At 35.9% G+C, this 14926-nt stretch overlaps 1 protein-coding gene across 1 annotated transcript; it reads left to right on the top strand.

Moving 5' to 3' along the window:
- The first annotated feature begins 10387 nt into the window (after positions 1–10387).
- Krtap26-1 (keratin associated protein 26-1) lies at positions 10388–11017 on the top strand. The gene has a single exon (XM_026396177.2). The coding sequence runs from the start codon at positions 10388–10390 to the stop codon at positions 11015–11017; it is 630 nt and encodes a 209-aa protein (XP_026251962.1).
- The last annotated feature ends 3909 nt before the right edge of the window (positions 11018–14926 follow it).

Genomic DNA, 14926 nt, shown 5'->3' with positions numbered 1-14926 from the left:
TGGCCATGGTTTCTTAACATCTTTTCTTTGTTATCCATTTTTATTTCATTTTATATGATCTGTCCTCAAGGCCTGAGAATCTGTCTTCAAATAGTCTAATGTATTGGGGATGCTTTCAATGGAGTTTTTAACTTAATTTATTGTCTTTCTATTCCGGATTTCTATTTGGTTCTTTTCTAGAACTATCTCTCTCTCTCTCTCTCTCTCTCTCTCTCTCTCTCTCTCTCGTTATTTAACTAAGAGGATGTTTACTGTCAGTTCATTCCTCAGATCTTCTCTTAGTTTGTTGAACATTTCAATGATCAGCGTCCTAAATTATTTTTATGGCATTTCCTCTACTCCGGGTTCATGGTGGCAATTGTGTTGTGAAGTGTTTGGGATGCTGTTTTCCCTTGATTTTTCACATAAATCATCAAATAGGAAAAATGAAAAGATCATATGTATATGGTATTACAAGATTTGGTCAACCAATGTAGCCAGGGCAACAATCTCTATTCTTTTTTTTATGGGGGGGGGCAGGGTACTGGGGATTGAACTCAGGGCCATTCAACCATTGAGCCACATCCCCAGCCCTATTTTTGCATTTTATTTAGAGACAGGATCTCCATGAGTTGCCTAGCTCATCACTTTTGCTGATGCTGGCTTCTGTCTCAGCCTTCTGAGAAGCTGAGATTACAGGAGTGAGCCACCATGCCCAGTGTTCTTTACTTAAAGGTTGGGAAACACAATCATGTGCCACCTTTGTCTTCTGTTTCTCACTCCCTTCACATTGCCTCTCGCTTTGTGGTGACATAGCATCATTTACCCTGCCAGGCTTGGGTGCATTTCCTATGTGCCTCTACTCAATACAAGAGTATCTCTGGGCTTTTCCAAATCTCTGAAAAATAATCATATATAATAGTTCACTTCCACCTCAATAGAAAGCTGTATTCCTATTGTTCAAATTACAAATAGCAAAGCAAGTGGGACGTGTCTTCTTTCTGTATTCTGCCACCTTCTAGTGCCCTGCATTTTTATATTTTTGTATTCATACAAGGAATATATGAATGATGAAATTTATTTGAATTCTCGCCAGTGTTTCATATTGTCCATATTTTCATTTTAGCAATTTTTTTCCTAATGAATGTGACACATCACTGTGGTTTTGATTTGCATTTCCCAAATGGCCTATGTTACTGATCATCACTTCATGTGCTTATTTCCCATCTGTATATTGTTTTAGGTGAAATATTTCCTCATATATTTTGCTCAAGTTCTAGTTGGATTGTTGATTGTTAAACAGTTGGATTGCTAATGTTTTCTTACCTTCTGTATCTTTTTTTTCCCCTATCTTCTTAACAGGAACTCCGAAAATAAAAATTTTAATTAATTAATTTATTATTTTTTTTATTACTTTTGCTAACAAGAATTGAACCCAGGGGAATTTAAAGACTAAACCCTATCGCCAACCCTTTTTATATTTTATTTTGAGACAGGGTTTCCCTAAGTTGCTTAGGACCTCTCACAGTTTGAGGCTTGACCTCCCCTTGCTGAGGCTGCCTCTGAACTTGCTGTCCTTCTGCCTCAGCTCCCAAGCTGGTGGGGGGTTATAGACATATGCCACCACTCCCAGCTGAAAAATTTAAGTTTCAATTAAATCCCCACTCATCACATTTTCAATTCAAGATAGGCCTGAGCTGTTCAGTCTAAGAATTATTTCACAGCTTTGGATCATACAATTTTTCATCCACTTTTTAAAGACATTTTATCATTTTACATTTTACATGTAAATCTCTGACCCATTCTGAATTTTTTTTGATATAAAATTTAGGTATATTTCTTTTTTATTAATTTTTATTGACAACAAATAATTAGGTAAATTTATGGGGTACATATATTTTCATTTATATATTATATAAATAGTCTCTCAAGCTAATCAACATATTCATAACTACATTAATATGTCAGTTTTTTTGTGTGTGTGGTTAAGACATAAAAAAAATATATTTTGCTTTGTTTGTCTGTCTTTCAGTACTAAGAGTTAAACCCAGGAGTACTCTATCACTGAGTCACATCGCAATCATTTTTATTTTTTATTCTGAAATAGAATCTCACTAAGTTTCTGAGGCTGGCCTGGAATTTGTTATCCTCCTTCCTTAGATACCCAAGTTGGTGGCATTATAGACATGCAACACTGTACCCAACTAGAATTTCATTATTTCAGTAATTTTGAACTATACAATGTATTGTCATTGTTAAATGTAACAGATCACTAAAACTTATTTCTTCATTCTGACACTTCTTATTCTTATGAATAACATCTTTTTCCCAAACCATTCCTCACTCCTAGCTTCTGGCAATGATATATCTACTCTTTCTATAAGATTGAATTTTATAGGCTCAACATATAAGGAAATCATATAATATTTAATATAATATCTTTCTATGCCTGGCTTCTCTCACTTCTCATGATATGACCCAATTCCACCCATGTTGTGGTAAATGACAGAATTTTTCTCTTCTTAAAGACTGTATATTATTTCATTTTGTTTATATACCACATTTTCTTCACCCATTAATTTACTGATGTGGAGTTAAGTTGCTCCCATATCTATAATACTAAGAATTGTGAAACAAACACTGGAATGAAGAAACTTTAAAACTTCTTTATAGGATAAGAAGTAAGTAGCATAGTAAAGAGATAATCCATGAACTGGATGAAAATGTGTGCAGACCATACATCTTATAAGGGCTACATATATATATCCCAAATATGTAGAAACTCAAACAACACAACAGGAACAAATTTTCAAATTAAAATATGACCAAAGGATCTGAACAAGTATGTCTCAAATGAGAGGTAGATGGTAAACAAATATATTTTGAAAATGTTCAACATTTTTAGTCATCAGGGAAGTTTGAATTAAAACAACAATGAAATGTCTCTTCACACCTGCTAGCATGCTATGATAACAACCATAAATAAGCACGTGTTAGTGAGGATGCAGAGCCAAGAGAATCCTTGTACATTGTTTGTAAGAATTACATTAGTACAGTCGATTTGGAAAAAATTATGAAGTCTCCTCAGAAAATAAAATATGATCCACCAATTTTACTTCTGATTACACAAAGGAATACACATTCTTTTCAATTTCTCACAGAGTATTCTGTAGCATAGAACATATGTTAGCCCACAAAACAAGTTTTAACAAACTTATGAAGACTGAAATCATATCAAGGATCCTTTCCAACCACATGGTATCCAATTAGGAATCAAAATCAAATCGAAAATTGAAAATTTTTCAATCAGGTGAAAAATAAATAAACCTTCCTGAATAACCAATGGGTCGAAGAAGAAATTAAAGGAGAAATAAAAAAAATCTTGAGATGAATAAAAATTAAAATACAGCATACAAAACTTATGGGATGCACTAAAATACTTAAGAATTTTATAGTAATGAACACCTACCTAAAGAAAAATAAATATGTCAAATAAAACAATGAAACTTCTAAAGGAATTAGAAAAAGCAGAAAAAAATATTAAGCCCAAAGTCAGAAAAAAAGGAAATAAAGATCATAACAGAGATATATAAAGTGAAATATAGAATAATAAAGATGTAAACAACCAACAGAAGTAACTGTTATTTTTTGAGCATTTCTAACCATATTTTATAAATTCAGTACTTTGACACCCAAGTCTGGTATGGACAGTACAAGAAAACTACAGGCCAATATCCTGGATGAACATATGTGTAAAAATCCTCAACAAAATTCTAACAAACCAATACAACAGCACATTAAATGGATCATGCAACATGACTGAGTGAGATTTATCTCTGGGAAGATAGAATGATTCAATGAATGCATGTTGATAAATCTGATATATCACACAACTGATGAAAGATAAAAGTAGTATATCAACTTGATAGATGCAGGATGAGAATTTGACAAAATTCAACAAATTTCCATGATGCAAACTCACAACAAATTAGGTATAGAAGGAATGCACCTTGATGTAATAAAGACCACATATGACAAATCCACAGCTAATACACGATGGTGAAAAACTGGAATATCTTCTCCTATGATCAAGAAAAAGACAAGCATCTCCATTCTTGCATTCTTCCATTCATCACAGAATGAGCCAAAGATGTTAGGAAAAGAAAAAGAATCATACACATACAAATCAGAAAGATAGCAGTGAAATTGCTTCTGTTTTGCATATGACATGATACTAATTAGAAACCTGGAAGAACTCTACCAGGAAAAAGAAAGAAAGACAAAAAAAGCAACTGTTACAAATAATAAATAAGTTCAATATAGTTTCAGTATACAAAATCAACATTCAAATACCAGTAGCATTTCCATACTCTAAAAATAGTCTATCTGAAAAAGAAATACAAAAAAAATTTTTTGATTATAGTAGCATAAAAAAGAGTACTTAGGAACAGATTTATCTAAGAAAGTGAATGATATGTATACTGAACATTAGAAAACATTTATGAAAGAGATTGAAAACAAAACCAAGTGGAAAGATATTTTATGCTTATGGATTCAAGGAATTAATATTGATAACTTTTTTAAACACCCAAAATTACCTAAAGATTTAACACAATCTCTAACAAAATTCTAATTGCATATTCACAATAACAGAAAAATCCTAAAATTCTCAAATAGGCAAATCAATCTGGAGTAAGAAAAGAAAAGCTAGAAGGACACTGTTTCAAAACATGTTACAATGTACACACATCAATAGAAAAAAATAGATGCATGAAAATAGACAAATGGACCAAGGGAATGAAATGGAGTGCCCATAATAGATTTACACATTCACGGTTAACTGATCTTTGACAATGTTGCCATGAGAATATAATGGGAAATGGGTAGTCTTTCTAATATATGTTTTGGGGAAACTGCCTTAACCAAATGTAGAAGAATTCAATTGAACCCATATATTATTCCATGTGCAAAAATGAACTCAAAATGGATTAAAGATATAAACATAAAACCAGAAGTTGTAAAATTATTGGAAGAAAACAGGGCACAATTTCTTGATATTGGGCTTAGCAATGATTTTTTTTTTGGAAATGACAACCAAAGCCCAAATATGTGAAACAATAAAAGACAAGTGGATTGCATCAAGCTTAAAAGCTTTGCAGGTCAAAGGAAACAATCAACAAAACAAAGAAGCCACCTATAGAACATAAGAAAATATTTGCAAACCATAAATCTAATAAGGTGTTAATATTCAAAATATTTAGCAATACATATGACTCAATTGCAAACAACAACAAATAAAATTCCAACAGCCCAATTTAAAAATGACCAAAGATCTGAATTAAAAATTGTTCCAAAGAAAACAAACAAATGTCCAACAACACTACAGTTATCATGGAAATGCAAATAAAGACCACAATGTGATATTACTTTACAGCCTCTAGTATAGCTATTACCAAAAAAATAAGGTAAGCTCTGGTGAGGGTGAAGAGCAATGTGTAACAGTGGACAATTTTGGCAAAAAGGTAAATTGCACAGTCTTTAAGGAAAACATTCTAGAAATTTCTTTAAAAATTAGAAATAGAACTATCATATGGTTCACATATCTCATTCTGGGGTGTATAACCGAAGAAAATGAAATAAGTAACTTGAGGCAATATCTGTACGAACATGTTATTCAGCCTTTAAAAAGGAAAGAAATCCTTGCCATTTTGACAAATGGATGTGTTTGAACCTGAAGGACATTGCATTCAGTGAAACAAGCTGGCCACATGGATAGTCCACAATATCATTTATAGGTGAAATCTAAAAATGTCAGTCTTATGGAAGCAAAGACTAAAGTGAGGTCTCCAGAAGCTAGTGAGTCAGAGTAGGGAGATGTCCGCCAAACCTTGCAAAGTTTCACTGATGCAGGACTAGTAAGTTCTGGTGATTTAACATACATCATGGTAATGGTAGTTAATACCACTTTGGATATTTCAAATTTGTAAAGAGAAGAGATAGTAAGTGTTCTCACTAAAAAAGAAACAAATGGTAACTATGTGAGTTGATGAAAATGTTAGTTTGATTGTGATAATTATTTCACCATGTATATGTATCAAAACATCATATTATACACCTTAAACATGTGCCATTTTTACTTCACAGTTTTGTCTTAAAAAACTGAGGAAAATTAATAAAAGTCACAAATAAATTATAAACATATATGCAAAAGAAAGAAATTTTGAATGTCCTTTTGAAGATGAAAGGAGCACAATTAAAGTACTTAGCTTTGAATAGTAAGAAGGATACCTCCAACTTTACTGTCTTTGATACAAGTATGAAATGGTGTGTTAATTAACATAAAACAGTATTCTAGCATCATCTGCAGAAAGGTTTTGAGCGTTAAGGAAATGGGAATGACAGGAGCAAATGTTGTTCAAGTCATGTATAGACTATAGTTTTCACACTCAATAATGCTATAACACAGTAAAAATTTATTTAACAGTGAATTACTGCCTGACAGCCTAATCATCCACCCAGAGGCCTACATTGCTGATAGGGAATCACTGAAATACTTGGATGCATAGATGATGATTCAGTGATTTTACACATGACATCCAACCTCAAGGGGGTGCTACACTTATGTCACTTTATTAAGTTGTAGAGTACAAGGAAATTGACACCATACCCTTGGCTGTCTTTTCTAGTCCAAGCTAAAGTGGCTATTAATCAGACATATTAGATTAGCTTGGAGAAAAACTTGACAAAGGATTTAAAGTGCCCCGCCCTTCCTCTTATCCTCTTGTTCTCTCATATACCTTAGAAGTTGACTTTTCCAGGTGAACAGAGAAAAATTGAAAAGTTTATCAAAGAGATTATTGACATGGTAAACGTCAATTTTTATTTGATAAATGTTAGAAAAGATTTACTATTCAAAGACTAAGCTTCCTCAGATCTATTGATAATAATGATCACATCTACTCAAGTAGGGCTTGGGGTGGTGATTCAATCCACTAAGAGACCTGAAGCATGAAGACTACTGACTGGCTTATAGTGAGGATAACAAGCATTGAGTAGATAGCATGTAAAAGGAGTTCTGTAATACAATTGAAAAATAAGATACATACTGCTTCTAAGCCAAAAGTGTGTGTGTGTGTGTGTGTGTGTGTGTGTGTGAGAGAGAGAGAGAGAGAGAGAGAGAGAGAGAGAGAGAGAGAGAGAGAGAGAATAGTTAAAGGCATGAGAGATTTAGCTTGGCAGGAATGGGCTAGGAAGTATTTAAAAATAAAGAGCTGATTTACTTGAGATCTGAACAATAGATAAAAGTTTAAAATTGTTTCTGAGGAGAGGAAGAGTAGGATAAGCAAGGAGACGATATATCAAAAAGATGGAGATGGTACAATATGAGAGGTGAAGAGAACAAGGCAGAGGAGGGTAATCAAGTATCTGGACAATTTCCTGTTGACTAAAGGAATTCCTCAATGTTTTGAGTAAGAGAGTCAAAGAATGAAATTAATTTTAGACCTATATTTTAAATATAGTGCTCAGGCAAAATAAAAGACTATAAGGAGAGAAATCAAAGATGGCAGTAAGAAATTAACCAATGGGGACCAAACCCAATTTGTATAATAGCAGCCATAACCAAGAGAAATGGGTGAAAAGACTCTAACTTTAGAAGGCTGAAGAAGAAAAGCATTATAATAAAATTTCTCACTTTACAATCTAGGCCACAACTTATTCTCCACCCTCCTTGAAATCAGCTACTGGAACACAGTGCCTTTAAAACAGCACCCTGCTTCCTTGATGACCCAGAGAGATTTGGCAAGTGAGTGGAGGTTTAGTAACTATAACTTGCCACTAAGAACCCTCCATAAAAAGCATCGTGTTGTCATTTTTTTGTTTTTTTTTAATCTTTTTCCATAGCCTAAAATGTCTCCCTCTTGCCCCAAATCCATGCCATTACTTTCCATCCTTCAAAATTAATATCAAACACCAACTTCTACCTTAAGTCACTGAGCTACATTTGCCCTTCTCTGTACATCACATACAGAACTTGCCAACATTTACGCGGATTGTGTACCTGTCATAGCATCCGTAAGAAGACAGAAAGCATCTGGGAGAAGAAACCAGTTTTACCTTAGTATCACTGCCAGGTTCTATCATGACATTTCACATGTACAAGATGCTGAGTGAGTGTTTTCTGAATGAATGAATGGAAGGATGTTGTTCATTAACATACCTTTATTTTGTAATGCTCTGAGAATTCATTCAGAACATTCTATTTTCTAAAAACTTTAGGTATTTTTTTTGTGTATGTAGCATGTGTATATAAAATTACAGTAATAAGGACTAGGGATAAGAACAATCATAAAAATCTCCAGGTTCATGAAGGCATTAAATGAATGTGAGTCCATCTCTACATAATGCCCGAATTGGGTAGTGGGACAAAAATGTTTGGGGAGATGAACAGCCTTTGCTGTAATGCTTATCTTCATATTTATTAATGTAACTTTCTAAATCTCAAGTTTTATTATGAGTACTTGAAATAGTAAAATTTGCCACGTAGAATTATAAGGATGAAGTGACACTGCTCATATGAATACCAAAAGGTGTATCACAGAGGAAGTACTAAAGGAACATGTTGCCCCTTTCTCCACCCTCCTTCTCTTCAGGAAGAAAACACTCATGTATACATAAAACTTATAAAGTTCTTATGCATACATCCACTGACACTGATGTGCTAATGATGCAGGTGTTTGACTCCTGCTTATATGAGAGAAGAGCAGACATAAAGAGCATCAACAAATAAAGTTGATAAGCATTCAGCTAAATATGGCTGTACCTATTACTGACGCCATTCAGCTGATGAATCCAGTATTTCTCAAGAAGACTCTAGCAACCATGTGCAAGAATCAGGTGATGGTGCCCTAGGGTGTTGGGGTGACTAGGGCTCCCTCACAGCACATTCAAATCATTGAAGAATAAAGGCCTCCAACCTAAAATTCAGAAATAACATCAATAGGATAGTGCAGGATCTCAGAGACTGTATTGTATTATTTTTGTATTTCTAACCCTGATAGTAAAATAGACCTGTATTGCCTCGGCCAGAAACCAAACTTCTTTTTCTAATTTTCTATTCTCCTGGATGGAGGGAAACTTGATAAGTGTGACCATTTCCATTGAACATTGAATACAGAAAAAGTATTGCGATTTAAATTAAAGTTCTAGCCAAAGGAAATTAGAATTTAGATTTGAAGATAAATTAAATTCCCATTAAGATAGCCACTGAAGTTGCTAGAGATGTTAGTATGTAAAAAATAGAGTGTCTACTCTTGAAACAAACCACATTTATGAATTTTTTAAATGATTAAACAGTTTTTACAGAAATATATAGTGCACATAGCCTCCAAAGTCCTCAAACTTAGAAAAACCATACATTTATTCTGATGCCATTGTCTATGTAATGACATTTAGAAATTCCTTTGAGAAATTGATATCAGAACCAATGCAGGAAATGAAGCATTTCCCTGTCTCAATCCATGTACATTATTTTTAAAACCAAGAATGATGGTTTTAGGTCATAATATGGATAACCGTACAATACCTAATCCTACAATAATCATGAAAACTGTTATTTTGTTCAATTTCTTTAAGGGGGTTTCATTTATTCACTTGTGTCACACTGAAATCCAAAATTTTAACTGAACTCAACTTTGCTACCTATATATAAAAATCCCTTAGGTAAAAACCTAGCTTTTGATTGTACTAATTTATTCATTGAAATGAATGAGCACAGATTTTCTGAATAAAGATATTTTGATAAGAAATTAATTTTATTAGGAATTTGAAAGGAAACAAAACACATTGAACCTTTTTTTTTTTTTTTTTACATTTTATTAGTTTAAATTCTGCCACATAGGTTATAAGGGTTTCACGTTTGCAAGTCTTGATTTCAAGTTATTCTGACAATTTCTAAAAAGAATCGAATTTCTCTTCAAAGACATAATTTGCCAATTTTCAAAGAAGTTTGCTACAACTTTTAAAGACAATTTCAAGGGAGGAATTCTAAAAATGTCTGTATACTGTTGGGTTGATTATAACTGGAATAAGGTCATAGCCTTCAAAAGTGTCTGCTCTGGTTGGACAATTTAAGGAGAGATCCTATTAAAATTCAGTCACACTAGTTTATAGACATACTTAATCAATGGAAGGCTTTGCAGGGAACATTCAGTTTTATGGGAAGTGGGAGCCCCACTTCCTGGACTGTAATAAAAAGCTCTGATGCAGTCTCATAGGACCAGGAGGAAGAGTCTGTACACAGAACCTCCACTCTCCAGGGATATATAAAGGGACAAGCCAAGGCAGGGTCAGAATGCAACTGCAGACACTCGCTGCCTTCCTCCAACCACAGCCTGCTCGAACCCTCACCATGTCTTGCCACAACTCCTGCTCTGGAAACTACAGCTCAGGGTGTCTCAGAAATTCCTGCCATGTTCCTCTCAACGCCCCTGTTGCCCTCTGCTCTACAAATGTGAGCTGTGGAGATGTGCTCTGTGTACCTGGGGTCTGTCAAAACCAGTCCTGGTTCCCAGGCAACTGCCAGGAGACCTCTGGGGAGACGAACAGCTGCCAGCCTGCCAACTGCGAGACCTCCAGCTGCTCTTCCACGGCTTACTACGTGCCCAGGCCCTGCCAAGGATCTGGCTTTCTGCCAACCTCTTCCTTCCTCTCCAGCTCCTGCCTCCCAGTATCCTATCGGCCTCTGAGCTATGTATCCAGCCACTGTCGTCCAACGACTCCCCTGATCACTAGTTTCCAGCCCACGGGCTGCGTGTCCAGTGGCTATCGCCCCCTGACCTGTTTGCCCAACAGTGGCCAACCCCTGAACCTCCTCCCTTACGGGTACCGACCCACGGGGTGTTTGACCTACAATCCTCAAGCAGTGAACATTGTGTCCAGCAGCTTCAGACCTCTGCAGCCTCACTCCAGCAGTTGCCAGACTCTGCCCCACGTGTTCAGCACTTGCCGTCCATCCTGCTCGGCCCAAGGAGGACTGTAGCATCCCCGTTCCAATGAAGATGCATGCAAAGATCCAGGATGAAAATTCAAATTCCATGGACTTTTGCTGCTTTACTTCTACTGCCTGCCTTTTCTTGTTTTCACTGTGCCTAATCGAATGCGAGCTTCTTTCAACTTTTAATCTTGTTTTCCATCTTACCTTTAAAAAGAAATTCAGCTTACAATGCTTCTTCAATGTTGCTCAGGTGTGGGAAGAATATATTCGATTCAAACTATAATAAATGAGATTCAGTGAAATTAAGAATCTGGTTCATGGATTTGTTTTCATTGTTTCATTCCAACAAACTCAAGCGGGTAGGCCAGGTGATCCTCCACTGAACTTTTTTTACCTGACAGTAGGGGGAAGGTTTTATTTATACCTCCAGTAGTTCAGAAGTCTGGAGACTTCTAATCCCTATACTTGAGAGATCCCAAAAGTCCTTGGTAAAAGTTATGTTGAAAAGAAAAGATTAGCAATGATCTCTCTTATCTCTCTCTTCCACTGAACACAGTTCTACCAGAACCCTGTGTCTAGCTGCAAACCTGGACATAAGCTTCTCCTTAAGCCTCTGATGGTTCCTATGATCTATTCCAATAAGATAAAAATCCCAGCCCCTTAGTGTGATATCTGTTTTCCTTCATTGTCTTTCTTCCCCCTACCGCTCCGGCTTCATACCCTTCAGCTCAATACTGGAAACACTAAGCTCCTGCAATCCTCTCTTACCTGTAGGTTCCCAAACAAATGCTTTTTTATAATCACATCCCATACACCCTTTCACATATATCAACATCAAGACCAGATTGTGCTTCAACTCTCTCTGCTTGAAAATTCATAACTTACTTTTATAACATAGCCTCAGTTTATTTATTAACCTGATGATTTATTAAAAAAAAACACTATCACTTGCTTCTTATATGCCAAGTCACCATGTGCCAGGCACAAGAGATACAGAGGTAAAAAAGACTGACATGAGGTTACCAGAAATCATATACAATGGTACATATTTCAACTAAAGAAACATTTTCCCCTCATTTGACATAAAGTATGGGAATATTGATTTCACAAATTAAAACTATGCTGTAATGACATCAATATCCATCTTTTTGAGGAGGTGGGATATCAACAAAATTCGCCTGATATACAAGAAACACAATGGTCTCTAGAAACTGAGTAGCAACCATCCCTTTTAGCAAGGTGTTCTCACTCCTAATCTTGTCCCATAAAATTCCTGACCTTGAAGCAGTACTTAAAATCTATTCTAGTCTTTCCCCATTCTGTCTTTTGCCAAACATACTTGGCTTTCCTGTTTACTTAGAGGTGATGTCATGCACACCTTCTCTTTTTTGACACTTTTTCCCAGACCCTCTCTCTCCCTGCCCTAATCCTAATGAGTAAATCACACCTTGAACCAGCCTGCCTTTTATCTCAGACTCACATCCATGGTTGATTTGGTTAAATTAACATCACTTTAAGATGTGAATTGAGCTACAACATGCACACTATTATACACAAAACATCACTCCACGAATATAGCCATTATTCTCACTTGTGACCCACATATGAATTTTGCCTGTTCTTGAAATTTTAAATAAAACTATAAAGTGTCTCCCCAAGGTGTCTGTATCTGGCTTCTTGCACTAAATGTTTGTGAGATTCCCTCATCTTGTTATGTGTGTCAGTACTTGATTTCCTTGAGCTAAATTTGCTGAAGACATAACTCAGTACAAAGAGTATGATAATCATGTTGAGAAATTGCTGGAGGCTGAGTGTGGATTAGCCAGCACATGAAACCTCCTGGGGGCCATAATCTTGGGTTTCATTTCCAGGGACACTGCCAGTTTCTCATGGCAAATCCATGTAAGGGAAAGGGGAGAAGTAATCCCAGAGAGCAAACCTAGGACCTCCTCCTTAACAAATCCCCACTCTCTAAGAGAAACAGCTTCACTAAAACCTTATCCACCCAGGGGTGGATGTCTCCCCCTTTTGGGGCCCCACTAGCTCTCCTGGCTCATTTAAGTAGGGATGGGTAGGATTAAGAAACTCTTGGAAGGTCACAGCTTAGGGACACGTCCCAATTAAAAATCTGATATTTAATTATTAGATTATAGAATGCTTCCCCTCTCCTCTACCTTACCACCACACCAACATTGTCTGGAACATAATAACAGTGGAGTACAGATGAAAGAGCTATTTGATGAGATTCTCCCTGAAGAGAAGTCCTAGCAAACCTGAGAGCCAAGTACGGAGGGAAAAAATAAGGATGCTAAAAAAATAGGAAGACTGACGCCTGCAACTACAGCAGATATTAAATATAACCTAACTCACAGCCATATTAACTTCAAATCTCATGCCAAAGTCATATTTATCTCAGTTTCTATTGCAGAATATAGCATGAGTTCCAACCAAAAAAAAAAAAAATTGGAAGGCATGCCAAAGAGTCATAAAAACTCAGCCTCCAGAGAAAAGGAAGCATCAAAATCAGACTCCCACATAGATGTTCAAATGATCAGACAGGGAATTTAAAATAACTCTGATGAATATGTTCACAGTTCTAAAAGAAAAAAATAGACTACATATGAAAACAGATGGGCAATGTAAGCAGAGAAAGAGAAATTCAAAGAATTTACTACCAAGCCCAAACTGCAAAAGCAATGAAGGATCCCTTCGATGGTCTCACTAATAAGCTTGATGTGGCAAGGGAAAGAATGAGTGAGCTTGAAGAGAGGTCAAGGGAAACTTCCCCAACTGAAAGGCAAAGAGAAATAGTACTATCAATAAGAGTGAAGAGAACAAAGCCCCCAAGAACTGTGGGAATTTTTAAAAGGTGTACCATCCTCTTAATCAGAATACTGGAAAAAAAAAAAAGAAGAAGACAAGCAACAGAAGACATAAGTGAAGCTATAACGGCTGAGAACTTCTCAATTTTATTGTTAAACATCAAACCAGAGATTCAGGAAGCTCAGAAAACACATTTCCATTTCCATTTATCATTTAAATCATTAATTCAATGCCTTGCTTTTTTATTTATATTTTTTTCTTGATTATGTTTTCTGAAATAACATATCATTTGTTTTTAGATCTGAATTGTTCCCCAAAGGTACATATATTGAAAGCTTGGGCCCCAATTGAACCATGTGCAGAGGGGAGTCTTTTGGGAAGTGATTGAATCATGAGGGTGCTGACATCATCAGTAGATTAATACGAAGAATGTTGACTTCACTATCTGCATGGACTATTGGGAAGTTAGAAGCTGTAGATAGTGAAATCTGATTGAAGGAGTGGGGTCATTGCAGATGTGTCCTTGAGGACTGTATTTTGTTCCTTTCCTCCCCCTACCCACTCCACCCTCTTCCTGGTGATCTTGAGCTAGAAGCTTCCCCTCACTAGACCCCTTCACCATGCCTTGGGCCTAAAGCAGTGGAGCAGTCAACAATGGACTTAAACCTCTAAAACCTTGAGCCAAAATAAATCTTTTCTTTTTCTTTTTTAAGAGAGAGGGAGAGAGGGGGGAAGAGAGAGAGAGAGAGAGAGAGAGAGAGAGAGAGAGAGAGAGAGAGAGAATTTTAATATTTATTATTTATTTATTTTTTTTTAGTTATCTGCAGAAACAACATCTTTGTTTGTATGTGGTGCTGAGGATCCAACCCAGGCCACAGGCCTGCCAGGCGAGCGTGCTACCGCTTGAGCCACATCCCCAGCCCCCAAAATAAATCTTCTCTCCTTTAAATTGTTTATGTTGGGTATTTTGTTCATACTGGTGAAAAGTTAATTAGAATACTACAAGAGCATCTCTTTAAATCTGTGAACTGTCTCAGATTGCTAAGTCAATATTTCATTGTATCACTTGAAAAGGGCACTTGTATCCTTGGAAGTTATTTCAGCATGCCAAATCACTCAGTAAACAAGGAA

The sequence above is a fragment of the Urocitellus parryii genome, chromosome 2 (assembly GCF_045843805.1).
Source record: "Urocitellus parryii isolate mUroPar1 chromosome 2, mUroPar1.hap1, whole genome shotgun sequence".
Lineage (NCBI taxonomy): Eukaryota > Metazoa > Chordata > Mammalia > Rodentia > Sciuridae > Urocitellus > Urocitellus parryii.
The sequence above is the reverse complement of the archived record's forward strand: the minus strand, read 5'-3'. Positions and strand labels throughout refer to the sequence as shown.

What these genes read in the sequence shown, in the direction of transcription:
- Krtap26-1 (XM_026396177.2), top strand. Translation starts at nt 10,388, where the DNA reads ATGTCTTGCCACAACTCCTGCTCTGGAAACTACAGCTCAGGGTGTCTC.